General features: G+C 35.6%; 1 protein-coding gene across 2 annotated transcripts; it reads right to left on the minus strand.

The window, feature by feature from the left end:
- Positions 1 to 234: 234 nt before the first annotated feature.
- Positions 235 to 26,707, minus strand: LOC145690638 (uncharacterized). Of its 2 annotated transcripts, none has more exons than XM_081765722.1 (3): positions 25,973 to 26,707; positions 18,427 to 18,896; positions 235 to 5,615 (listed from the first exon to the last, which is right to left on the minus strand). In XM_081765722.1, exons 2-3 carry the CDS (start codon positions 18,867 to 18,869, stop codon positions 3,974 to 3,976), a joined length of 2,085 nt encoding a protein of 694 aa, XP_081621848.1. In that variant the 5' UTR covers positions 18,870 to 18,896; positions 25,973 to 26,707; the 3' UTR covers positions 235 to 3,973. The 2 variants fall into 2 exon arrangements, with proteins under 2 accessions (XP_081621848.1, XP_081621847.1); XM_081765721.1 differs by having other exon boundaries at positions 237 to 5,615; positions 25,955 to 26,706.

The raw sequence follows: 26,707 nt of genomic DNA on the forward strand, positions 1-26,707 counted from the left end.
TTACTATTAGTAGTAACAATATGTACCAGCTTTGTTGAGAAAAGTTCATTCTCAATAGTTAATTTGTGTTTGTATGGTGTTTTAATTTAACACCTTTGTTACAACATTCGAAATGTTTGTCAGTTGAATTATGAAAAACAGCGTAATTTAGCTTACATCTTGACCCCTTGTAAATCAGTTATCAGTTGTTCAAATGTTGCTTTTTTTTTTTTTTTTTTTTTTTTTAGCAGTATGTATTTTTAAGTAATTTAACAGATTATTTCCGTTAATACCTTGCGTCCCCTTGCTCGCTCTTCAGGCCTTTACAGCTCAGGTTGGAAACCCCGTTTCAAGAACGTTTGCAGGGATTTGGTTTTTCACGCCAATTGAAACGTTTCTATCAAATTAAACACGGGAATCATCATGAAGGCCATCTCATGGCTAAATAGTTATTATTCAAACTTTGATTCAGAAGTTCGAATTTTTGTGGATATATATCGATTTCTTGTCCTACCTGAAAGAGACATTAAATTGCTAGCAAGGAAAGGAACAAGCAAATGAAGTGCTTTCCCCACTCGTCTAGTCGCTAGGGCGTGTGCATTTTGTCCACGTTATGCCGGGTTCGATCCCCGATCGGAAGTATGGCCGAGAAAGCGCGAGCCTCAACGATGTTAGTCAGTGCAAGCCTGTTACAAAATGGACATATCTGGTGATTACCTGCAGTATTATCAGAAGGAAATGAAAATTATTAAGCCTGAATTAGAAATTTCAGTTTCACTATTTCATCATTTCTTCTTTTCTAAAATGTTTCTTTTTAAATAGGAACAATCAAAATAATTACGTTCTCAAAGGAATAAAACACGTGGATGGAGCTAAGATATATACTCAACCTTCAACATAAAAACAAAAAGCAGGCTGAAAAGTTGGAGAATTTAAACACATTTTTTCTAAGCCCACCTTAGACGCCCTGCCACCAAATATGATTATAACGCTATTCGAGACTAACTCCAAGAACATGCAATGCAAGAAGTCTAAAAAAGATGAAAGCCATAGAAATGGTACTCATCATAACGGAATTATGTCAGCTCATGCAAAAATGGTGTGGAGAATTGCAATACGTTTCATATCGATAAAAACAAAGAACAAAGCATCTCGGGTTCGACAACCAACTGGTACTTGTTGGAACCAGTTTTATCTTAACAATATCAAACTGGTAAGACACAGATAGAGATGTGTTAATTAGTGGTTGATGCCGATAATAATATAAAACCTCGAAAATAAACCATGAATTTCGAAAAGATATTTCAAACAATTTAAATTTTTAACATATTTGCATTATGAATTCCAAAGGATTAACCAATGTATATAATAAGAATTTTTTAACCTCTTATATACAAAAGTAAGCAGGGTTGACAAGAACCATGGTTGTTTTTGAAAAACCAAAACCCTTTTTTGGGGGAGGGGTTAAACCAGCTTTTTTTGTTTTGTTTTGTTTAAACCGGGTTTTTGGGTTTAAGTATTTTGCTGTATATATTTATATTACATATTGACAGAAATAAGTTTGTTTCGCCTTGGTGTTATTATGCAACAACAGAGTTATGCTGGAAAAGGTCGCATAAGCTTAAAGAAATCCGGTCAGTAAATTTCTTAAATTGGGAAACTCCCGCCTTAGCTGTCGGGAAAATCCCGTCATTACTTTAAATGTAAAACAATAACGGAGAAATCCTGTTATTGTTTTGCATGAAAAATTTACAGTCAATGAATCATAATCAGTACGCTAAAACTGAGGTATTAAATTACAAATTTAGTATGTAGATATCATTGAAAGTCCAATCCAAGCTAATGTTGGAAGCTACGTAGGCAGTCGATAAATTTTGCCAATTTCTATCAATATATTTAAGCAACCCTGACTTCTCTGTAAAACAACAGGCGTTCAGGCAAGCAGAAATATACAATTTGGTTTCGTTTCGTATGTTTAGGCTTAACATCCTTACGTATTACCGAGGTTATCAAGGAGAAGACTTTCGCTTAAAGTGACATCCGAACCGCTACTTGGTTTGTTCGACCGAGAATTTAACATGAGACACGTTGATTAAAAGGTGAAAAGGAGATAAAACTAATGCAGATGGTTTGATATTTGGAAACGTCACCATGAAGTTCACACGATTCACATTTTTCGTTCTTTTTATTTTTTTGGTTTGAACCATTTTTTTAAAACCAGCCAATCCTGAAAGTAAATACTTCTTTTCTTTAAAAAATACACAAATAACTAGCAAAATTGTATGTAGTATTTTTACTTCAAAATATTCCATACCTTCTTTTTGAAACAAAATAAAATTAAAATAAAACATAAGATAAATACTTACATTTATATGATACGCTTAAAGGTCGCATATCTAGAGCTTTCTTTTGGGTGGTTCTGTATATTCTTGAAATTCTACAGTCAAATTTTATATAACCATCATCATGGTTTACCTAGTCCTTAAGGTTTCTGAATTTTTAACAAGGGGAATTCAACATATGAAGGGTATGAGGCAAGGACATGGTAACCCACACTTTTACTATTTTAAGAAATTGGAGGTTTTCTAGTGCACAATTCATTTTCAAAGTCGGAAAGATGATTTTTCACGTAAGACTATACATGAAGGATTAAACGAAGTGGTATGCGTTGCTCTCTATCTGATGCATAACTGAGCATAGTTAGTTACCATGTTCTTATCTCATACCCTTCAAGCTTCCCTCAAATAAAAATTAGGACTTTTTAGAAAAACTAAATATTAGAAAGAAAAACCCTTCCCAAAATACTTTTCTAAATCCATAAATATATAAACAAAACGAAATATTAGGTATGCCTGTACTCATAAACTTCAAGCTCCTCCCAAATAAAAATTAAGGATTTTTTTTAAAAAAAACGAAGCAATCAGAGAAACCGATCCCAAAGTACTTTTCTAAATCCGCTACTGATTATTTATATAAAATGGTATTCAAGGTTGTACGGTTTGACGAATATATTGAAAAACGTACGCTTTGACGGATATATAGAAAAACGTAAGTTTAACTTTTGCGCTAGAAGCTAGATTACTAAGCTCTTAGAAACGAAACACGGATGACAAACTGAAATGATCCAGAGAAGAAAAAAATGTTGATAACTCAAAAGTTAAAATAAAGTTAAATAACCTTTAAAATTGCCCTCAAATACTACATTCTTTACGTTTACTTTAATTCGTAAAACGTGCTCCATCCATCTTGGTGGTGAATTCCAGAGCGAAATATGGCATTTAGGTCATGGAAATCTTATCTAACTATAGAGTATAACATAAGAAAGCTATTTAGATAGAAAAATCATGAAAATGAAAAAAGCCAAAATTTCCAAAATTCTCGTTTCTTTCCCAAAAAAGCCGGCTTTTTATGTGAAAAAAAAACATCAATTCAAAAAAGCCGGCTTTTTTGCATCTCTAGGTAGGCATGTCAAATAACGTTATTTCATTGGTGGCGGGAACTACAGTACCAAAATACAGAATGTATCGGCGAATAATGTTATTCAGAGCATATTGTTTTAAAAGTTATGCTAATAACGTTGCTTAGCCTATGCAGGAATTCGTTATAAAGTACGAACGGAAACAGAAAAGGACTGCAAATATTGCAAATTTAGTTAACTTATCCACCCTTGGATTCAAGTGTAAAACCTAATACATTATTAACATGTATTCAAAGAAAATGTGGAATCACCGAAAACATAAATTTACATTTCCCCCTAATTATTCAATTCTAACCGAACTTTGGAGAATTAGTTTAAAGTTGAAGCAGGAGGCATTACGCGTTCCTTTTTTATACAGAACAATAGCTCAATTTCATCATTTTAGAAATTTCTACACTTACAAGGATAACGCATTATTATTTTATTTTTATTTATTTATTTATTAGTTTTTGCAATGTAGATCAGTTCCGCTATTTTCTCTCAGCTTTTGCTCGCTATTATTTGTTTTACTTTAGATTATTCACTGTGGTGCGCTTTCTTCATGTGCTTCTGTAAACACTTGTTTTGAATATAATTCTTACCGCATATCGTACATACGTAACTACGTCTTTCCGGATGACTACGAACATGTTGCCGTAATTCAGTTTTATTTGTGAATTTCTCACCGCAATATTTACACGACACAAAGACATGTGATTTTTTCAAATGTTTTAATAAGCCATCCCTAAATGCATATGAACGTCCACACAGAGAACAAACATGAGAACCTTCTTTGTAAGAAGCTACATGTTGCCGTAATTCAATTTTATCTGTCGATTTCTCTGCTACTATCTTTTCACTTTGGGTCACTATTATATCCTTTATATTAGATGATCCATTCTCGTGAACTTTCTTCATGTGTATCTGTATACGTCCGTTTGAAGTGAAACACATACCGCATATATGGCATATTAAATTTTGTCTTTCTCGATGAGTATAAACATGTTTCCGTAATTCAGTTTTATCTGTGAATTTCTCTCCGCAATGTTTACACGACAGAAAAATACAATTTTTATCATTGTTTTTCTTATGCGACCTCATATGTTTAACTAGGGATCTCCTATTCAGATACTTACGTCCACACAGAGAACACTCATAAGATCTACCTTTTTTATGAGAAGCAAGATGTTCCTGGAAGCGAAACGACTCTGTAAAACTCTTTCCACAGAGTTCACAAACTTCCACATCAAACTCTGGCATCTCCTCATTGGGATGTTTTAATCTCCAATGTTTCTTGAAGGTACTTTTATAAATAAATGACTTACAACAACGATTACATACATAGCGCCTGCTCGTGTGTTGGGACACATGTTCTTCATATACATCAATACGGTTGAAAGTCATGCCACAATAATCACAAACAAACCACGGATTATTCATATGAGACCCTATATGTTTCTTATATTCAATTTTATCCTCAATTTTCTGACCACACTGTACACATTCATATTGCTTGTGACGTTTATTCATGTGTCTATCTAGACTCCTTGGATGTGAAAACCTTTTCCCGCAAGAATTGCATTCGAATGGTGTATCGCCATTATGTCGTTTAATATGATATTCTAGAAATATTTTAGTAGCAAAAGATTTTCCACAGTAATTGCATCCAAATTTTGATCTTGATTTGCCTGTCTCTACAGCCAAATGCCTCGACAATAGATATCTTGCAACAAACGATTTAGAGCAATGCGGACATTTGTACCTTTTATCCCCAAAAACACTTCTTAAATGAAACCTCAAACCAGAAGGATTTGAAAACGTCTTGTCACAATGTGTACACTTTATTTTCTCACCAGTATGAATACGAATGTGAGCAGCTAAATTAGTTTTATTGTAAAATTGTTTGTAACAATGGTCACATTTATATACTCGGTCATTTGTATGAACTGTTCTTTTATGCCGTTTTAAAGTTTTAGCGTCATTGTAAGATTTCTCACAAACATTGCACATAAACTCGGAATTATTTTCATCTAGTAGTCCTAAAATTAATTCCTTAGACTGTTTGTTATTGGAGTACACTTTGTGTCCGTTTTCACACTTAGGATTTCCCATTCTTCTCAAATTGTTTTCAGAATTAAATTTTGTGGAGAGTTGCATCTGATTCAGAAGAGACGAAGATCTGAAATCAAGAACAAAACGTACATTTTAGTTGCAAGTATTCTAAAGTGGGATTTTATATGAATTCTGAAATTTAACATTTGAAGGTATATACAATCAGTATATGACGCCTCACACACTGTTATGTTTGATGATCTATTGAAAAGTATACACAAAAATTAAGTAAATATGAAGTGAGATATTTTTTGCTATAATTTTAAGGCTTATCTTTTATAAATATATTAATATTCAACTATTAGCTTAGGCATAAAGTAACATAACAGAGCATTCGGGGCTCCTCGCTGAATCAAAACTGAATTCCCTGTATTGCTACTGTGGTAAAATATAAATTATTTTACATGCTCTCCAGTTAATTGATTATGAAAATATGCACTATTAATTAATTTAGCATGTTATCCTCTACAGTCATAAGTACTAGTTTATTTCATTGATAAGACTTTCGCTCTACAGTTCCGCTCTAGGAGGTTAAACGAGATGAAAATGACAAACACAAGAGTTTGAATCCTTGACAGACTGATCTTGCGATCGCCTGAAACCGTTTGGCCTGTCAGTGAATAACAGAAGAATATCAACTGGAGTATTGTATTACACAAAATGTATAATTTTCTCTCGAAACAATAGCCAAGATAGTGAAAATCTGTTATATTAAGAGAAATATTTTTATAATTTATAAATCGACATGAAATACTACAACAAAAATAAACATCTCCGTAAAAGAGAGATAAAAGAATCAGTCTATACAACAACAACCGTTATTAGCAGCTTGTTGGTAATTTAGCAGTTAGGTTCATTTTCTGCCAAGCTGGATATTGCATAAATTTTAAATTTGATGGCACAAGATATTCAGCAAGTATTGTTTCGTAAAGTTTATATTTTTAATGAAAAATGTAAGATTTATAAAAGAATCTTCCCTCGGGAACTTCATGTAATTACTGATATATCTTAATAAACAGAATATTTAGGGATTTATGTGACCCTTTATCGCTAGTGTGCTAAAATCAAGTGAGAATCTATGTTGTTAGATTTGTGAGAAATATTTTTCACACTAGTCATTCAATAATCTTAACCTGTGTAAAGATTTTAATTAAGGAAAATATTTACTTTCAAATCTTAAATTTGTAACTTGAAATAAAAACGAAAATACCTGGAGATAAAATCTGATTAAAGCACACATTTGTTATTACTAATCTGTGTTACAATTTCGGCAATATACAATACCTTCTTCAGACATATCACTGACGCAGATGAAAGGACTAAAAATAACTTTGTTAGGAACATGGAGAAAAGAATAGAGCTGATACATAGCAAGGGTAACAGGAGAAAGGGAAAACAGAAGTTTCATAGAGTGCTAGTTGAAAATGATTGCAGTAAAGACTCCGAAGAAGGACAAGAAAGAAGAAAATGGAAGAGATAATAACAGAAAGGTGGTTTGAAATGAAAAATGGTAACAAAACTTAATTTTTACAAAATTTTCACGGAAAACATTTATTTATATATATTTTAACTGAAACATTTGATACTATTAACAATATAAGTACCACTAACTTTGGTGGATAGGGTTTCCAGTTTAATTTCAGCTAGCACCGGATGGGCTTTGTGGTGGGCATATAGTGTAGGTGAGTTTTCTCGGAGTTCTCTTACTTCTTCCACCATTTCGTTCATTACCTTCAATCTTCCTCAGCTTTCGTCTAAAGTATGAGTATTTGATTGAAAATTCTCTGTTATTTGAAGTGGTCATCTGGACTTTCAATAATAATATTGATTACAACGTAACAGGTAACTTGTTCAAAAATACTGTTTTGAAAATGTTCGTTTAAAATTTTTATTGCTATCCGTATTATTATCTTCGTGTCTTAAGATTCCTTGTTATTACGAGGTTTGGGCTTTATTTTGAAATTATATTAAAAATGCAGTTTGGAGCGTTTCAGAAAGAGAAGGCTCCTCAATTCACTTATGACAGACATGTACGCTGGTGACAATTTCCTTACTTGCAAGCTTGCTTAGGACTCCAGTGATTTCTGTCGCAAGCACTGTGGTGACAAAAATAGATATTTTTTTTCCCAGCACTGTCACTTTATTAATTCACAGTAGCGCGAAGTAAGGTATATACAGTACAAACTATTGATGATTAGCGATTCATATAGTGTGAGAATTAATTTAACTCATGAATTCTTAACATTAGGTTTAAGTTTATGCTGATAGCTGCCAATTTTACGAATTCTTCCAGATTTTGCTTAGAAATTTTGCTAAGCCAGTTTTGTTTCAAATAAATAATCGTCTTGCAGTAATAATCATTAAAAAAAAAAAAAACTGGATTCTGTGTAACTTTGTTTAAATTCTGTGTTACCCTATTGATACTAACTTATGTGCATGGAGTTTAAAAAGTATTCGTTCCACCTTAAAGAAACTTATCGAACTGAACCTAAAATACTTACTGCAAGATTTGGTTCTCAACGAAGAGCTGAATGTATTGAACTATTTCACTGTTTTAAATAAAGATAACTGTTTTCCTGAATCTGTTCATGAGTGAATGTGAGTTGGTATTTGGATACTCCTGTAGTAGAGTACGTTTGCTTTATCTTGGCACGCTTCTCGCCTAAAGGATGGATCTGTCTGCAACGCGTTCATGCCACGCCGCAGTTAAGTTACGAGTTACATTACGCTAGGAAACACAGCAAAACGTCACACCATTCAAAGGTCATTGTAACTCACTTGGTAGCGTGTGGCAACCAAGCACTTTAAATACCCACCAAATAGCAATGACCCCATCTGATGGGCTGGCTGGCAACTAACATCACCTACACGACAAAGCCAATAAGACGGCTATAGGATTAAAACGTTCACGTGAGTGCTAGCAGAAAATACGGTATACGGACAAAATCGCGCGGCCGAAACATCGCCGCCAAAAATCTCGCCGGCCAAAACCTCGCGGGACAAAATCTCGCCGAGCCAAAACCTCGCGTGGCCAAAACCTCGCCGGGCCAAAACCTCGCCGCCCAAAACCTCGCGGGACAAAATCTCGCCGGGCCAAAACCTCGCCGCCCAAAATCTCGCCGTGCCAAAACCTCGCCGCGAATGAAACTTTTCTTTAAAATTTACCCAATGTGTTTCCTAATATGCAATTCCACATTACAAATAATAATAATAATAATAATAATAATAATAATAATAATAATAATAATAATAATAAGAAGAAGAAGAAGAAGAAGAAGAAGAAGATACAAAACTTCGTGTGCGTGGGCTTTCTCGGGTTATTCCCGTTTCCTCCCAGTTTCTTTATTCGATCATTTCCTTCATCCTGGTCATCTACGTCTCCTTTAACCTATAGGACATAATCAAGGGACGTCGTAAATACTCATATATTGTTTCATATTTTCATAAATATTATTAGATTTTAAGTTTTTGGGTGTTCCAAAGTTCACGAAACTAACCTCGTTAGTTGTCATTACTTTCCTTATGCAGACTTTCTTTCCCTATAACCAGTTTAAAAACATCCTGTCGCCCTACCTTCACATTGAAATCCTCTAATACAGAAATAGAAGTTTCATATGGTATCGCGGGACTTGGTCAAATACCCGTGATACTTCTTCTGAAACAGCGTCTTTTATACCGTTATCCTTATCATCTGTTAGAATATTTACATTTTGGTCAGGCGTGATTTTGGGTATGGCGATATTTTGGGGCGCGAGGTTTTGGCCCGGCGAGATATTGGCCCGCGAGGTTTTGGGTGGCGAGGTTTTGGCCAGGCGAGGTTTTGGCCCCGCGAGATTTTGGCCCGCGACGTTTTGGGCAGCGAGGTTTTGGCCAGGCGGGGTTTTGGCCCGGCGAGATTTTGTCCCGCGAGGTTTTGGGCGGCGAGGTTTTGGCCAGGCGAGGTTTCGGCCTGGCGAGATTTTGAGCCGCGAAGTTTTGGGAGGCGAGGTTTTGGCCAGGCGAGGTTTTGGTCCGCGAGGTTGTCGCCGCGAGGTTTTGTACCCAAACCGAAAATACGTTAAAAGCCAACCAAGTACACTGGCGGTAAGTGAGAAAAGATAAAATAAATATACTCTAGTAATCGAGTAATTGATATTAGATTAGTGTAGTTTATTGATATTATATTCATTGATTCAAAATATTTTGCACTGTGTTTAACTGTTTGTTATGTTTTAAAAACATGCCCAACTACAAAGAATCTGTTAATCCCGACAGTTCTTCATAAGGTGTTGATTATGAAGCAGTGATTATTAAGAGTCTAGGTGATGTTCATAGGTATGATTCAAGTGATGTCGGTTGCTACAAGTTTTTCTACATTAAAATCTCGAAAACGCCACACTTTTCCCGATAGTAAATGTAATTTTTCTAAATGTGGCTTCATTGTCTTATACTCCAATATATTCTAGAAGAATTTAATACAAAATCCAAACTTTACTAGTTGTATTGTAGAGTCCAAAAACAGATTTCTTGAATTCTGATAGGCCGGAAATAGATGTTCAGTATACGAGAGAAGTTAAATGAGTGGATGAGATTGAAACAATGTTGAAACAAGTTGTGTACAGAGATAGCTCTAATGGATTTGATGTAAGGAATATGCATACTAAAAATATTTCCTTTGATTTTCCTATTCATAATCTTAGTTTTCATGAGAAAATATTGGGTTCACCAATCAGAAAGACGACTTCTAAAGACGAACAAAAATCCGATTTAGAACGTAAATTGTGAAAACTCGGTTTCCTAAACTGGAGATCCCTGGTTCAGGTTATACTAAAAAGTTAATGATTGAGCAGAACTGAAAGTAAGTAAATGAAAGCACAGTTGAAAAGTACAACCTAAAGGTAACCAAGGAAAATATTATGCCATCGCTTTTAAATGCTAATTTGGGACCTATGAGAGATTTTAATGTGAATGTAAATCAAAGCTCAAAACATACGAGGCGGAGAAATAAATTCAAATCGAAAATAACTTAATAGTTGTAATATCGTAGGACGAATTCAAAGTGGTAATGAGTTACGTAGGATGAATGAAGGTATACGAACTGGTGTTTGTCCATGTATCCATAAAGATACTGATAAAATCATTTTTGAAAGGATTGTTGTTCAGTTAGAAGGTAAGGAAATTACGAAAGGCTGATGGAAACAATACCTTGTTTGTGTTTGAGCTTTCATTGGTAGTTAATGAAATTATGATAAATTATAAATTTCCCCAGAGGATGGTACTTTATACTGTTTTGTCTTTGCATTCAGAATTACTAGAATTTGTGTCTTTGGGTAAGTCTTGGCCAAATATTAGAACTGAATTGAATTGAAAAAGGCTTTATCCAAGCGAGTGAGGTTCAGCATATTGCTGATCCACCACCTAAACCTTGCCAAGGAAACTATTATGAAAATTTCTGAGGAAACATGCAATGTTTTGTACATGGAACTACCTGTAAAAGTCTGTCAGATTTTGACAGGCATTATACAGGCGCCTGTTTCGGCGAAAACACATGGAACGAAAATATTACACGCACGTTGGCTTCAGGTGATATGCATGTCGAAAAAGAATTAAACTTCTGTTGGTAATTTTGCACGGAAACACGCGTTGTACAGAGCCTGTACATTAAAATGAGAACATGCAACGTACAACACGTAGTCACTCACATGCAAGTAAATGGAGGGAAGAAGTGCATGTAAAGTACCTTGAATAGATTGTTGATAACATTCACAATACACTAAGAATGAAAAGTACAAGGAAGGTGCCTGTTTATCAACATGTAATATACATGTGTGACATTCGCATTACATATAAATACCATGTATTAGCGTATAGCATGGAAAGCGCATGATGTAGAATATGTTATTTTACATTTATCTTTTTCGTATACATGCGAAGTGTGTAACTCCAATACGTGCAGTGTACAGGCAATGTACAGGTGAACGGGAACATGCAATGATCATGATTGCCAATAAATGGATTAAACAGATACGCGTGGTGAACAAGGTGGATTGGAGCTAAATATTCACGTTAGAGGCATAGGAGACATGCAATATTCAGGCACAAGTCTCCAATTCGACATTTGTTATGCAAGGTCCTGATACATGTAAAATACATGGGATTACAAATGAATACATTGCCTGTATTTCTCCGTGTACATGCGAAGTGTGAACCCACCTATATGCAATGTGCAGGTAAACGGAAAATGCAATCCAAAAAATGGGTTAAACAGGTGCATGCAATGAACAAGGTTGATTGGAGTGATGAAGTCACAAAGGCAGTCACTTTTATTTTATTTTTTTTTAACATATATCTCCTCCTCCCCTCCGTTGTCTTGTCAAAGTGAAACGATAAAAAGCACCCGAGGACTGACCTTCATATACGTTGAAAATTTGATCGAGATTGGTTGGGTGGTTCAAAGGTTATTAGGTTTTATTAGTTTTTATTTATACACCCTCCTCCCCTACGATCTACCGTTAACGTGAAATTACAAAAATGTTTCCAGATCCGAACCTCATGTATCTTGAAAATTTGATTGAGATCGGTCGGATAGTTCAAGAGTTATTAAGTTACAAAAATAGTCTCTTTCAGTCTTATATAAATTGATTTTTATATATCTCCCCTCCTCCTCACCTACGTTCCTCCGTCAAATTTAAATCATAAAAACGATCCTAGGCCTGAACCTCATCTATGTTGAAAATTTGATCAAGATCGGTCGATTGGTTCAGGAGTTATTAAGTATTATTTATTTTTATACCTCCTCCCCCTCCCCTCCACCCTCAGTTCTACCATCAAAGTGAATAGCCTAAAACCAGCCCAGCCTCGAACATCATCCATGTTACAAATTTGCTCGAGATCGTTCGGGCGGTTCAGGAGATTTAGAGTCACAAACGTGATTTTCAATTTTATATGTATAGATTAGTTTGTAGTATAAATTTCTAATTACATACTTATTTCCGTTTATTTTAGTGCAATTTCACACCCATCCAAGTGTCACTGATTATTCTAGAAATTTTAAATCAAGAAGTCTTATAAGTGTTTTGAAACTAAAAGTAAAAAAACACAATATAGGCAATCAACACCACTTTCAACACCCCAAAGCATTAAATCTCAAATACATGTGTAACAAATATTCCACTTTTATTATTGCAACATGTCTTGATGTTTAAAAAAGAAAAAGAAAACATCTGAGAATGAGTTTTGAACCATCGACCTTCAAATTTCACGAGTTCTTTACGAAGACTCAGTGCCTAACCACACTCGGCTACCGTCGGCACTAGTACTTCTTGCAGCTAGAATCTATATAAAGAACGAAGCGAAAATGCAATTCCCTCTGTACAGATCTGTGGGAGTTGTGACGGATCTAGGTTCACTTTTTTGGATATAGTCTATGAAAGAGTTCCTAGGTTTTTGTAAACAGAAGTGTACAAACGTTTGATAGCCTGTTCAACTATATACAATGGCGACTCTTGAAGGAGAAATAACATTAGAAAAATTAAAGTTTTATTGCTACAACCTAAGTGAGGAAGATTCGTACTACAAGAATTAGTACATTTATACATTAGGAAATGTTCATCCTTCAGCTTGTAGAGGTAAAATATTTCGTGTTACTTCCTTCAAGAGTCGCCACTGACTGCAAATTGAACTAGATATCTTTCCCATTAGTACAAATATACCCATAAGTAAACTCAGAGGCGGACCAAGGGCCGGGCAACCTGGGCGATGTCCGGGGCGCCAAAACGAGACTCACAAAATAAATTTTATAATGTGTTTTCTACTGACTTCTTGGTTTATATTCTTGTAAAGTAGCGGCAATTACAAAATCTTTTTCCATTTCATCGTGGAAGAAGAGAGTTTCATAGTACTAAGTGGGTTGTATCGACAAATGAAGAGATGGCATGTAGAATAAATAGTGGAGGGGGAATAAGTATTGTCTGTTTGTTTGCTTGAGTTTAGCGTTCCACGGTTATGCCTTAATGGCCAAACGAGATGTGGATACTGATTATAGTGGAATTCGAACCACTTTTATCGTTCAACAGTAACCTACCGGGAATTGGACCCGGGACCACAGAAGGCAGGCGTGCTAGCCACTAGACCAAGCGGAGGAGGGGCGGAGTAGGTATTGTTTATAGCGGGCCACATTCTTTGTGAAGTTTTCCTAGGTAATGAATGTCTTTTTGAAACATGGGTTTAAAATATTAAAAACACTATGATAAAATGTAAAATATAGGCTAGTACTAGGGGGTAGGGCGCCAAAAAGTCATTTTGTCCGGGTGAAAATTTGGTCTGGTCCGCCCCTGAGTAAACTTAACCGAAGAACCTAGGAATTTGGAAGGGGTAGGTTCAAACTGGATGAAGGAAAAAATATGCAAGAGGTACTCACTACTACTACTCTTTTAAAAAGATGCCTATATGTATTTTAGTGCAAAGAAAAATTCTGAAACAAGAGAATATTAAAGCATATTAAAATCACCTTCCATTTTTGGATTCATTCTTGTAGATTACAGTGTATGGCACAGTCTTGTCTAAATCTAACCGTATCTAACCGTTCAGCCGAAATTATTTCTCCATATAAAATAACATGGTGAATTACTTTCGGAAATAGTATTAAAACTATTTGTTGTATGTAGTTCCACATTTCTTCAGATGTTAACCTACCTCAATAGTGCATGTTAGAATTTCTTATTTTTAAACTAGCTTTCGTAGTTCATACATATTATTATTTTGATAAAGAAATATGATAGCGCTGGAGAGAACGTAACTATACACACAGATATAGTATTGGCAAACGCGTAACTTTCATGATCAGGCGCTTTGCCGATACAAGCTTCTTTAACACAGAGCCTATTGGTTTTAACTGATCCTCACAAGTTAGCTGGGGAGTAAAATCAAGTTTTGGAACAAGACATCGTACATCTAATAATGAGAAAAATGCATACCTTCGAATTTATGGTAGATTATTAGGCCATGACAGAAACGATAAGGTTGGGAGACGCAATATTGGTTGCTATCAGAAATCAGACAACTTTATCTACCTAAAATGTTTTCATTTTATAAGAAGACTTATCACATATAATTTGTTTATCTATTTCAGTTATGTTCCAATTAATTTTGATCCCTCCTGATTGTTTATTAATACCTATCTATATACAGCATATTTTGATTATACAGGGTGTTTCAAAACAACACCGACGTTTGGGAGGTGATTCCTGACACCAAGATAAGACAAAAAGTATAATCCAACTTTGGTGCACAAATGCTTTCTTTCAGAGTTATAGGCTGCCGGAAACACGAAAAACTGAACTTTAAAGGCCCATAGCTCCAATACTATGGAACCTACCGGAGTCGGATCAAGACTTCACTTAGGAACTAATATGTGCACTATCCAAAAATACATATTTAAAAATCCTGTGATACTCACGCAATCATTTTTATGGCACGAGTTTGGCTACTGCCATATAATTTGAAGTACTTACCAACTACCTCCACGATGAACCTTCCGGCTGTTGCTAAATGTAGGCTATGATTTAACAGTTTTCAAACGGAAGAAAATAATTTTTAATTAGCGCTAATATTATTGTAGCAAGAAAAAGTAAAAGTGAACATACAGTATTAATAATAAACATCTGGATGAATTTCGAAATGCATACAAAAAATATCATACGCCATGTTATAACACAGGGAAGTTCTATCAGATCCCAGGAGTTCGACATAGCCTTAACCAGTGAAGATTACAGTTTCTTGTTTCAGTGGTACCGTAATTACCCTTATTTTCATGGAGAAGATTCAAGTTTTGAAAACTTCGAAAATACGTGAAAAACCTCACTAATGAAGTTGGAAAAAAAATGAACGAGAAAAGACAAATACTGCGTCTATTTCGGGGTTCCTTCAAACATGTTCTAATCAATTCTGAAAGGCGAAGGCAGAATCGGAAAAGTAATAGATTCTCAGGAAGATTAAATGAATGGCGAAATACTACAACCAGGAAACGGATCCCCGATTGCGTTCCAATTTCTTTATGCTGTGATAGATTTTGGTCCTATATTCACGGACAATCAATCATACACCGAACAAACTGCATAGAAGTTTTCAATTTTATGAACACCTTGGAAAACAATGTGGAAACAGTGCCAGTGCAAGAAGAAACAAAGACTGATAGATTTTTTTTTTTTTTTTTTTTTTAACCAAGATTGTAAATTTTTACTAGCAACACATTATAATCTCTTTTCATTAATGATACACAAAGAGTGAAAAAGTAGATGACTGGACAAGGACTCGAACCCAGGACCTTCGGTGTACTGTGCCGATACGTTAACCACTACGCTACTCAGTCCGTTCCCTGAACGGTCATACACCCTCTCACTTTTCAAGTCGTGTTCTCTCACTCAGACCACATAGTTTGCACCATAACTTCTTGTAGTGCTTCGAAAAGCCAGTCTTCACTTTTAAGAACACCTCTGAGTTCTATTAATTAACTCAATGGCTTATGGAACCCGAAGGTTCTGCCGCATTCACAAGAGATCTCCACTGACTTTTGTCCATAGTCAACGGGACCCAGATTCTCTTTTGTATTCCTATTTCTGCCAGATCCATCTTAATATTGTCCTCCCATCTGTGTCTAGGTCTTCCTAAATTCGTTTACCGATTCAATTTCCAGTTAGAACTTTGAAAGTGTTCCTCCTTCCTTCCATTCTGCCGACATGACCTGCCCACTTGAGCCTCCTAGATGTAATAATCCTAACAGCGTTTGGTAAACGATGTAAAGTATGAAGTTCCTCGTTATGAAGTTTCAGCCATTCCCCATTCCCGTTCCTCTTGGATTCGAATATTTGTCTTCCATTCCCGTTCCTCTTGGATTCGAATATTCGTCTTAGGATTTTACTCTCAAATACTTTCAGTCCAGTCAGCGACTATGTTTCGCAACCATACAGCACAACGGACACGATTATCGAAGCTTCAAATTCCGTGACAGAACTGAAAATGATAAAAGATTTTGAACTGAATAATAACGCGAATTTCCTGCTTTTAGTCGGCATTTAATTTCTTCGAGAATATGATTTTGGTCTGTTAACACTGATCCTAGATATTTGAAAATATCTACTTTGTCGAAAGTATTATTTTATATTTTTACGTATCATAATTTCTAGTTGTATTACCATCCCGGCGAACTTCCATGTATTTAGTTATCTCTGCATTTAATTGTAAAACCATGTCCCTGCAAGCGTTTATTAAGACCTCTGTATTAACCACAATTCTTCTCCTATCATCCCCTAGTGTATTTATATCATCAGCATATGCTATAACTTGGTGAATAACATTCAGCTCAAGGCCCTGGTTGCTGTCCTCGATTATCCTTATAGCGTGCTACAAAACAAAGCTCAATAATAATAGCGACAACGCATCTCATTGTTTCAGCCATTCTCGACATGAAAGCTCATAGACAAAAAATTTTCCTACTCGGACTTTACTTTGGGGTTCATTTAAACACATCTTAATTAATGTCTCTCTGCTTTTTCGGTATTTCAAATTCTGTAACAATGTTGTACAATGTTTCCCTCCTACCCGAGCCGCAGGTTCCTCTAAAATCAATAAACAACTGATGTATCGGGGTATTATATTCCCATTTCTTTTCGAATATTTGTCGAATGATAAATATCTGGACGATAGTTAATCGATTTCAGCTACATTCGCACTGATAATCTTCAATAATTTCATCTGCATATGGAGTCAATCTTGCTAACTAGATGTTTGAGAGGGTCTTATAGGATGTTCCTGACGGGTTGTATTATCATTATAAGGTATGAAAAAAAAAAAAAATAGCACACCAGCTTTTCTATAGGTGCGAATTCAATGTTACACAAATGGTGAAGAATGTGGTATAAATGAAAGAATACCAACTTAAAAGTTAGAGAATGTACGGTTGTTCAGGAATGCACTGGGTAACGTAGTGGTCAACGCATCGGTACGGTACGTCGTAGGTCCCGGGTTTGAGTTCTTGTCCACTCAAACTTTTTCACTCTTTAAATATCATTTAATTCGCACTTATAAAGGAGTTGGTGTGTCAAAAATCGGTTGTTTCATCCATTCATTATAATAATGATAATACAACCGTCGAGGTGTTCTAAAAGATGGACACTGGATTGTTCAAGCACATCAAGTCGTGGAACAAACCATGTGGTCTGAGTGAAAGAACATTGATTTCAAGAGAGAGTGTGTATGGTTGTTCAGGGAACAGACTGGGTAGCATAGTGGTTAACGCATTGGCATGAACAGCGAAGGTCCCATTTGTCCGTGTTCAATCATGCACTTTTTCACTCTTTTGTGTATAATTGAATTCGTACCTGTAGAGGAGTTGTGTTCAAAATTTGTTGTCTTTTCAATTCGCTATTATAATTTTCTTTATTAGTTAATCAACTGAAGGAAAATTATTTGTGGTTATTTTAAAATTAATTTTAAAAATTCAGGAATTAATAGTTATTTTTTCACAAGAACAAGTACACAGAGATAAATATTACTTTCGCTACTACTGAGATGCAATAGTGATGGTATCATATCCGAAGCTGTTACGGTAGCAGTAGTGATATCTTAACCTTGAAAAGAGATTCCTTGTTTGCAACTGTCTGATTTTGCTCTACCGATACAATTAGTCTATTTTTGTTTTCATGGTTAGATATTTCATGGTTTTCATTTTTTATTCCCCAGATCTTGTATTTTATATCCCCCGAAACACTTAGAATTTTGGAAAGCACTTCGAGTTACCTAAGTTTGAAGTGGAAAGCTATCAAATTACATGTTTAAAAATGTTCAGCACATTTGTAAATTTAAATACTAAGCTTAGAGAATGCACTGATTTGGAAACTAACCTTTCTGACTCAGCCACTTCATTTGGTGTTTCCGTATGATCTTGTACGCTGTCGATCTGCTCATCCTCTTCATATTCCGATGACATACACGCCAAATCACTGTCCGCTTTTACGTCTACAGATTCAACCACTTCAATCGCAGAACTTTTTCCTTCACCAAATAGTCCACCGCTAGCGATTGCTACTTTGTCGTCTGGATATCTACTGTTAATCAGTTCAAAAGATTCATTAATATTGGTGTTAGATATTTCATTCTGCATGGAAATGACTTCAACATCTTCCACCAGAAATGAAGTTGATATGTAATCAGATGTTGAAGAATCACATTCATCATCATCATCATCACCACCACCAAACTTCGTGTCAGTAGATGAACACGTGAGAGTAATAACCTCCAACTGAGGGATACCATCATGATCTCTATCCGAGTTTTCCATTATCATTTTGGATTAATTAAGCCATTATACTTCCTAAAAATATAAACACAAAGAACAATTAGAAAAACATTCAATAAAAAAAATCAAACTATATCCATACAAACATACAAAAAATTTAAAGAATTAATAATTTATACGGATTAAAATTAAAAAATAAATCTACGAAAACACAAGTGAATAAATTAATGTCAAAAAAAGTAATGGTTAAAAATAAAATTAACTTAAAGATTAATTTATTAAAATTAAAAATGGCGATGTTCACTACTATGCAATGAGAATTCGCTTGAGCTGTAATATTGAATGTAATAATTAATAGATAAAGTTACAAGAAATGGGAAAATTACTTCATTATTATGGAAAGGTACAAGTTGAAACCAAACTGATAATTATTGGGTATTGGGTGCATGTGAACAGCGTATTAAATAAAAAATAATAATAAAATAAAATAAAATAAAAAATAAAAAATCAAGGAACGTTCAATTTATAATAGGAAATATTATTATTATTTTTATGTGTTGCTGTGCGCAGCTCGGCGTCCGTGTCCCAGCCTGTGATAGAGTAGTTTTAACAATTTTCTGCAACAACAGGAAATGAGTCCCAGAGAGCGGCGAAACACGATAGCAACAAGCCTGGAAGTGTGGAGCTCGAAGCGCCAGTGGAGCAGCGCTGCATCATTAAGTTCCTCCTGAAGGAAGGCGTGAAACCCGCTGAAATCTTCTGAAGATTAAGTGTGCAATATGACGAAGAAACTCACTCTCAGTTCCAACTGTAGGAATCGTGTTCAAAATTCAAGACAGAAAGAGAATCCGTTTTCAACGTGGCCCGTACTGCACGCTGAGCCAATGCACTCATGAAACCAACACTCGTCGGGTGGAGCAGCTGATTTTGAGAAATCGACGCATTAGTGTGAGAGATTTGAGTGCGAAAACAAACGTCAGCGTGAAAAGTGTAGAAACGATCATCCACGAACACGTGTACTTCCGGAAAATCACAGCCATATAGGTCCCAAAATGCTTCCTTGCAAATATAATCACCTGCGATGAGAGCTTGGATGCAACATTATACTCCGTAATCAAAGCGCTCCAGCATGGAGTGGAGGCATTCAGACTTGTCGCCACCATAGAAATTCAAGACACAAGCGTCCGCTGGGAAAGTGATGCTGACAGTATTCTGGGACAAAGATGGGGTGATATGTACTGATTGCCCTGCATGCGGGGCCACAAATCAATGCGCCGTACTACAGCAACATCCTCCGGACCAAAGTCAAAGAGGCTTTGAGAAGAAAACGGCCAGAGATGGTGAAAGATGGCGTCATCATCCTGCATGACAATGCGTATCCTCATACGGCCATGACAACAGACACAGCCATCACAAAACTTAGTTGGGAGATTTTCAATTTGCTCTCTACTAAAAACTGCGCAGGTCATTCACAGAAATGAAGTATGCTAGTCTGCTGCACAAATGTGCACAAGCATGTACATGTTAATTAATATATATTTTAAACTAAGTTTAGAATATTTTTAACTTCACCTTATCTAGTGTGTATATTTTCAATGTTTCACGTATGTCCTAATTGGTCTTAGAACTGCATCCGCAGTACAAAAAGGTTATGCTGTCTAAGACACAAGTTAGTTTTCGTGTCGAAACATGAAACTGAAAGCAATACAGCAAAAATGAAACGAACAAAACGTTACATAGAAAGCGAGAAGTTACTCATTGACATAAATGGCCTCATGAAGGCTGTCAAAATTAATTACGATCTAAGGAGTAGAGCCTCTTCATAAATTCTTAAAAGCGAGTTTAAAAGCCGTGATTTTATATATTCGGAACGGGTTTGTTTCCATTCCGCTATGCAGTTAAATTTATAACGATACAGAAACGTCATATGTGAATAGTTTAGCTAATTGAACGCTATGCCACTGTTACGTTCTTCGTTTTGGACATCGCTTGAAATAGTTAAGCAAGCTGACACAAAATTGTGTTCCTTATAGGGAGAGCCTGTGATTCTTCTAAGTTACTTTTAGCAGTTGCGTCATACACAAAGGTCGCCTAGCCTCTTGATTTATTCAAAGAACTCGCTGTGACAGTCCTGAAATGTTCAGACAGTCTCACGAAAGAAGTACGAATTTCTTATGGAAAAAAAGGGTTTCGATGGAAAATAAAAGAACTAAGAGGTTATCTAATAACTAGTTAACCGTAATAGTGTGCGTACAACCCCACACAAACAAGAATACTAGCACCATTTTACATTTCCCTGGTATAAACTTAAAGTGTTTTCCTCTCCCGTATACGTTCAGATGAACACTGAAGTCACACACACTAACACACAAACTTTGAATTGTGCCTCACGGATGAAGACAGTAGTGGATGGCATCGACTGAACAGCACATTCCACTTTTCACGATAAGTGGTGCATCGCAAAAATAAAAAAGGACCCTGCATACTTCATTATAAGATGACAAAGCTAAGTATGACGCTATAATATGTGAAGTTGCTGCATCTATGCAACTTAACGTGTTTTACACGCATTTCAAAATTCGTTATACACGCGTCGCGCTATATATTGAATAAAAAGGCTAATTCATTTGGAAAAAAAGCTAGCAGGTATGGATCACAAATAATAATAATATGTGAAATTCATAATATTAATACTTGTACAATTTTTATGCAATAGAATATTTATAATGTTCTAGATTCAGTAATTAAAATTTGAAAAGAAATTTTCGGAGAAGATTTTACAGCAAAATTTAAACAATTTTTCACATGTTTAACACATTTTCGTATTACTAGTACTTTTGCAGGGAAATATTTCAATTTTATGTATGTATAAAATATTATTTGCATGTGCATGCTAGTATAAGATATTATGAGACACTATGGGCGTTCAAGGTAAGTAAAAATGAGATAAAATCTTTCAGTTTAAGGAACCACGGTTATGCCTTTTAGCCTAAGGAAGATGGATGACTTCGGAAGTGAATGATGAAAGAATTGGTAGAATCAGATTGTGGGAGGAAACGGGAGTACCGAGAGAAAACACACCGACACGATGCTGTCCACTACGAACTTACTTGATTGGAGATCGAACCAGGGACCATATGCACCAGAGGTAAGCGCTCTACTACTGAGTCAATGCCCCCTTTTCCAAGCTAAGAAATGATTTATATATGTGCGGTCTGTTGGAGTGTTGATATCATTGTTCAGTCATTCTGCTAGGCTAGTAAACACTCTAACTTTGACCACCGGACCTCGAGATCCTGTGTTTTTAATATATTCGTAAATTTGTGATACGGGCTAGAGAAGACACAGATGAGGAACGAACCCAGACCTTTTCTAAATCTAAGTAATTGTAGATGTCGGGTTATTGAGAGAAAGCTTAAATATCCACTTAGCGTTCACATATGAGACTACTTGCAGTACTAGTTGAATCATCATGCCAGTCACATTTTAAAGATAAACAGTGAGTTCCAGAGCTACGATCGGAATACAGAATACAGGATATTTAGTGGAACAGTAAAGATCATGCCTGTTACTATTGCAAAAGTGACTTAAGTATGAGAAATGCTGACATGAGAAACGTGCACCATGAAGCACTTGTAGATCGAACATCCGAACCTCAGATCCGAAATCTGGGTTTTAGATCTTGATTCATATCCAAACCTACATCTGAAATTGTGATAACAACCTTGAATATCTAAAATTTGTCAAAAGCAACTTCACGAAGTCCTGACAGTGACGAAGAAAACAGAAAATTAAGACAAATATTGATTAGTCTATTTCTCTCTCTCATTTTTCGCAAAGCATCAAATGCATGTCTTACTAATAAAAATTCTGATTCGGTCCGGATGTCGAATGCTAATTTAAGATGCTAGTCTAGTATAGGCACGCTACTTATCGCAAAACCTACAGGTAAAATTCAATACTCTGTGTGAAAATACATGATTATAAGGAACAAATTCCTGCATGTAGCAAATTAAATAGTGTAATCATTTAATATTTACAAGTGTACGGTTCTCAATGTAAAATAATTACAGGTGTTCTACAATGGTTAAAATGAATGCGTATGAAATACGATTGTATTACACATTATTTTCTCGCCGGTGGAGTATTTGTATTCAGTGTGCAAGCTTATACTTACAAGTGTTGCGTTACTAATGTAAAACCATTATTCACCCGAGCAGACAGTTCTATCAAATAGAAAAATTATAGGCAACATACGATGTGAAACATTTTTCGTGAAGGTATAGAGAGTGAATATAAGTAATTATTGTCAGTGCACAGCATATTGAAATTAAATTTGAGTGATAGTGAAAGTACTGTATGTGCATGTGTGCTCTTCCACTATCTTCGTTTATGCGTATACCTCCTATCGCTGAAGCGCTGGCTCTCTACGAAAGCACCCGCTCGCTTCCCCTCCTGCCCTGACTCGGTTAAGATAGCATTCGTGCTTTTTAGTGGCCAACTAGCACGAGTTGGTTACTGTTTTATGCACAGTAGTGCTTATCCCATATGTCCACACTGTATTTAGGTTAAGTTTCAAAGTTAGTCGTCCGTTTGTAGCAAAATTTTGAAAATTTACCAGGAAGAAATGAATAATTTGCTTGTTTGTGTGCTTGATCATGTATAAGCAGGGTTCGCCCAAGTGGGCCAAGCCCGAAAAAAGCCAGCGGGTTTTATCGGATTGGACCCACCTGGGCTTTTGACCTTTTTGCTAGTATATTATTGGTAAAAATAAGGTTATCACACTGAAAGTTATTTTTATCAGACTTTGAAATTTCATTGGGCGAATTATATGCTTTCACGTTAAGGTAGACAAGAACATTTAACACGAGACCTTTATAAAGTTTTGAATGCACTGAATGAATAAATAAATAAATAAATAAAATAAAATATTAAAAAACTTATAGAACAAATTAATGTGTGGATTATGCTTACGGCCTATTTGAAGCAAAATAAACAATTTTGTATTTTAGAAAATACTTTCCGTGAATAATACGCTTCCTGACTTGGCGCCATCGAGAGACGTTATCCTTCATACGTTGATGGGTTTGAGGTCATAGGTGCCAGTACTAACACTAAATATGTAAATACACTAGTAAAACTATTATTATTATTTCTCACCTTTCATGATAACAGAAGTATTCAGTAAAATTTGGATGTTAATTGTTTGTTGCTACTCTTCAAATAAGCATTCTGTAGATCAACACGAGCAATAGCGTAAAAATTCTTGTCAAACTTAACAAGCTTAATGCTCGGAGCTCCCACGACTACGTAACGCATACTATTTTAAGTGCTGAATTCAAACTTCAGTATTAATGGAAGTTTCGAGGTACAGTAAAGCAAGCTGCAATTTCAGGGAAAACCCGTCGTGAAAGAAGTGTTCGGGAAATGCCCGCAATTGAACGCACAAAGCATCGGAAGTGAATACTTCAACAATAAAACTATTTATTTTGCGCTGAAAGATATTTAATTTCATTTATGACATTTTGAAACATTTACTTTATAATATATGAACTGTTAACTGTTTTAAATTCACTTTCAGACAAGAAATCTTGCACCAAGTGCTCGGGAAATTTCTGTAATTGAACGCACAAAGCACCGAAAGTAAACTTCAATAATAAAACCATTTATTTTACGCTGAAAAATATTTATTTCGTATAAGACATTTTGATGAATTATGTCTTTGTTTTAAATTAATATAGCTACCTGGTATTCATGTCTGGCGAACGTTACTGGGGTTCCTGGGATGACTCGATCTACATTTGTTCGTTTGTCTGCCTGTACCACATAGCGTTCAACTTTCGGTATTTTACATTCTCAGGATACAAGCTGGAGATACTCTAAATTTTCTGTATAGATTTTGGCGGCATATCAACGTAAAACTACATAATGGCGCCCTTTTTTCCTACTCTATTTTTATTTTTTCAAAATAGCGGATATCCACGCTACAAAGGGCAGTTTTTTGTCTTTCAAGTTGAAATTTTCAGAATAGAAGCACGAGAGACTAAATTAGCTGTATATATTTTGGCGGCATAAAATTTCAAAATGGCGGCCATTATTCAAAATAGCGGGTATCCATGCTACAGGGTGCAATTTTCGAACTTTTTTAAGTTGAAATTTTGAGTTTAGGAGCACAAGACATTTTAAATTTGCGCTATACATCTTTTCGGCTATCCAATGTAAAATTTCAAAATGGCGGACATTTTTTCAGAACAGCAGTGAATAGAAAATTGTTGAAAGTTGTGACAATGACAATCTTGAAATGTAAATCCTATTTTAACATTTTTACCCCAAAGAGATTGAAATATTTCGAAAAAATCCAACTAAACCCGAAAAAACCCACATGAGCCCAGGTGGGTTGGGTTTTTCAAAAATACCCGGGTTTTTTCAAACCTTGTGTATACGGAGAGCGAAAGTTGTGTTTATTTTCATCCAACTATCTAGAAAGCGGAGGGAACTACTTGGCGCAAGGTTATTGCATGGTAGGAATGTCGGAATGTAATAAGCGTTGTTTTGTATACATGGCTGCAGGTATACAGACACGTAGTCTTGGATATACCATTATTACAGTTTGTGAAACAATAATGTGATAATAACGAAAATTTGTTAAAAGTAAGTAAAAATCATGGCATAATAAACATAAAAGTAAATTACAATAAATGTGCTAAGCAAATGACTGTAAAGAAACGTGGAGAAAGTTATACTTTGGAATGTAATGCTAAGTAACATAACCAAGGTGGTGGCAAAGTTCTAGAACACAGGTCAACCTTCCCATTTAGCTGTAAAAAGAAAAAAACGTGCCTGCGAGGCTCTAACCCGCCTTCACTCGCTAACAGTCGCTCGGCAACATATATGAATTAAACTTTGGTACAGAAAGGAACAAATAATTACTCTTTAACCAAAAATAACTAGCCGGACGACCAACTTCGGAATAAATGCCCTGCATTTATACTAAGCCCTCTTGAAATCAATCTGCAAGTGGCAATGGAGCTCTCATTTAGTGCATGCTCTGCTAAAATAAATATGAAAGTCCAACATACCCTAGAAACGTAAGAAATGAGTCAAAGTTTTCATTTCATTGGTTATATACATACCCACCGTCGCTGACGCACCTGCCTAATTATGGTGCACTCCCGCGTTCCAGTGTCCGCCAAACTACTTTGGCCTGCTCTGACAGGTTATGTATCATTCGTGGTTTAATGGACACCTAGTACAGGTTGGTGTTTGTTCTTTGAACGATGGGTTTAATATCATATGTGTGGATCTTGCATTATTACGCAAATCGTGTAAGAATTGCAATATTAAAACAGTTACTTCTATCTGTCCCGTTGATCTTCATCTATGCCATGTGTGGTGTGTCGAAATGCGAAAATTTCTTCGAGGACAATAAGAAGGATATTAGTGCAAGTATCAATTTGGTCTTGTCTTGTCGTATGACTATTATCAGTCAAGTAGGTAGTTGCACCAGCTTACTAGTCATATGTGCTACAAGTGCTAAATTGTCAAATGTATCCCTTAAACAGAGGATTTATGATTAAAAAACAGAATAGAATAAAAGACAGGACACAATCGGAAAAAGTAACACAAGTCAGGAAAATAGTCAAAGTCAGGAAAAGGTCAAAATCGGGAAAGAAGTTGGGACAGGAAAGAAGGCGAAAAGCCAAGATGAACAGGGCAAAAAATTAAGGATCAGTGGGAAATGTAAAATGAAAAAGGAAAGCGTATAAAAGGGAAGGGAATGTATGTACGTGTAAATGTAACAGAAAGTGTAAGTGTAGTGTAGGTGTATAGAAAGTCCCACTTAGCCTTCTTCTTCACGGAGAACCACCAGTCACGAAACACACACT

Source organism: Thermobia domestica, chromosome 7 (genome assembly GCF_964235325.1).
Source record: "Thermobia domestica chromosome 7, izTheDome1.hap1.1, whole genome shotgun sequence".
In the NCBI taxonomy this organism is placed as follows: Eukaryota; Metazoa; Arthropoda; class Insecta; order Zygentoma; family Lepismatidae; genus Thermobia; species Thermobia domestica.

What these genes read in the sequence shown, in the direction of transcription:
- LOC145690638 (XM_081765722.1), bottom strand. Translation starts at nt 18,869, where the DNA reads ATGATAATGGAAAACTCGGATAGAGATCATGATGGTATCCCTCAGTTG. An exon ending in GAAGTGGCTGAGTCAGAAAG is followed by an intron (nt 5,616 to 18,426) that starts GTTAGTTTCCAA and finishes TCTTGATTTCAG; the next exon opens with ATCTTCGTCTCTTCTGAATC.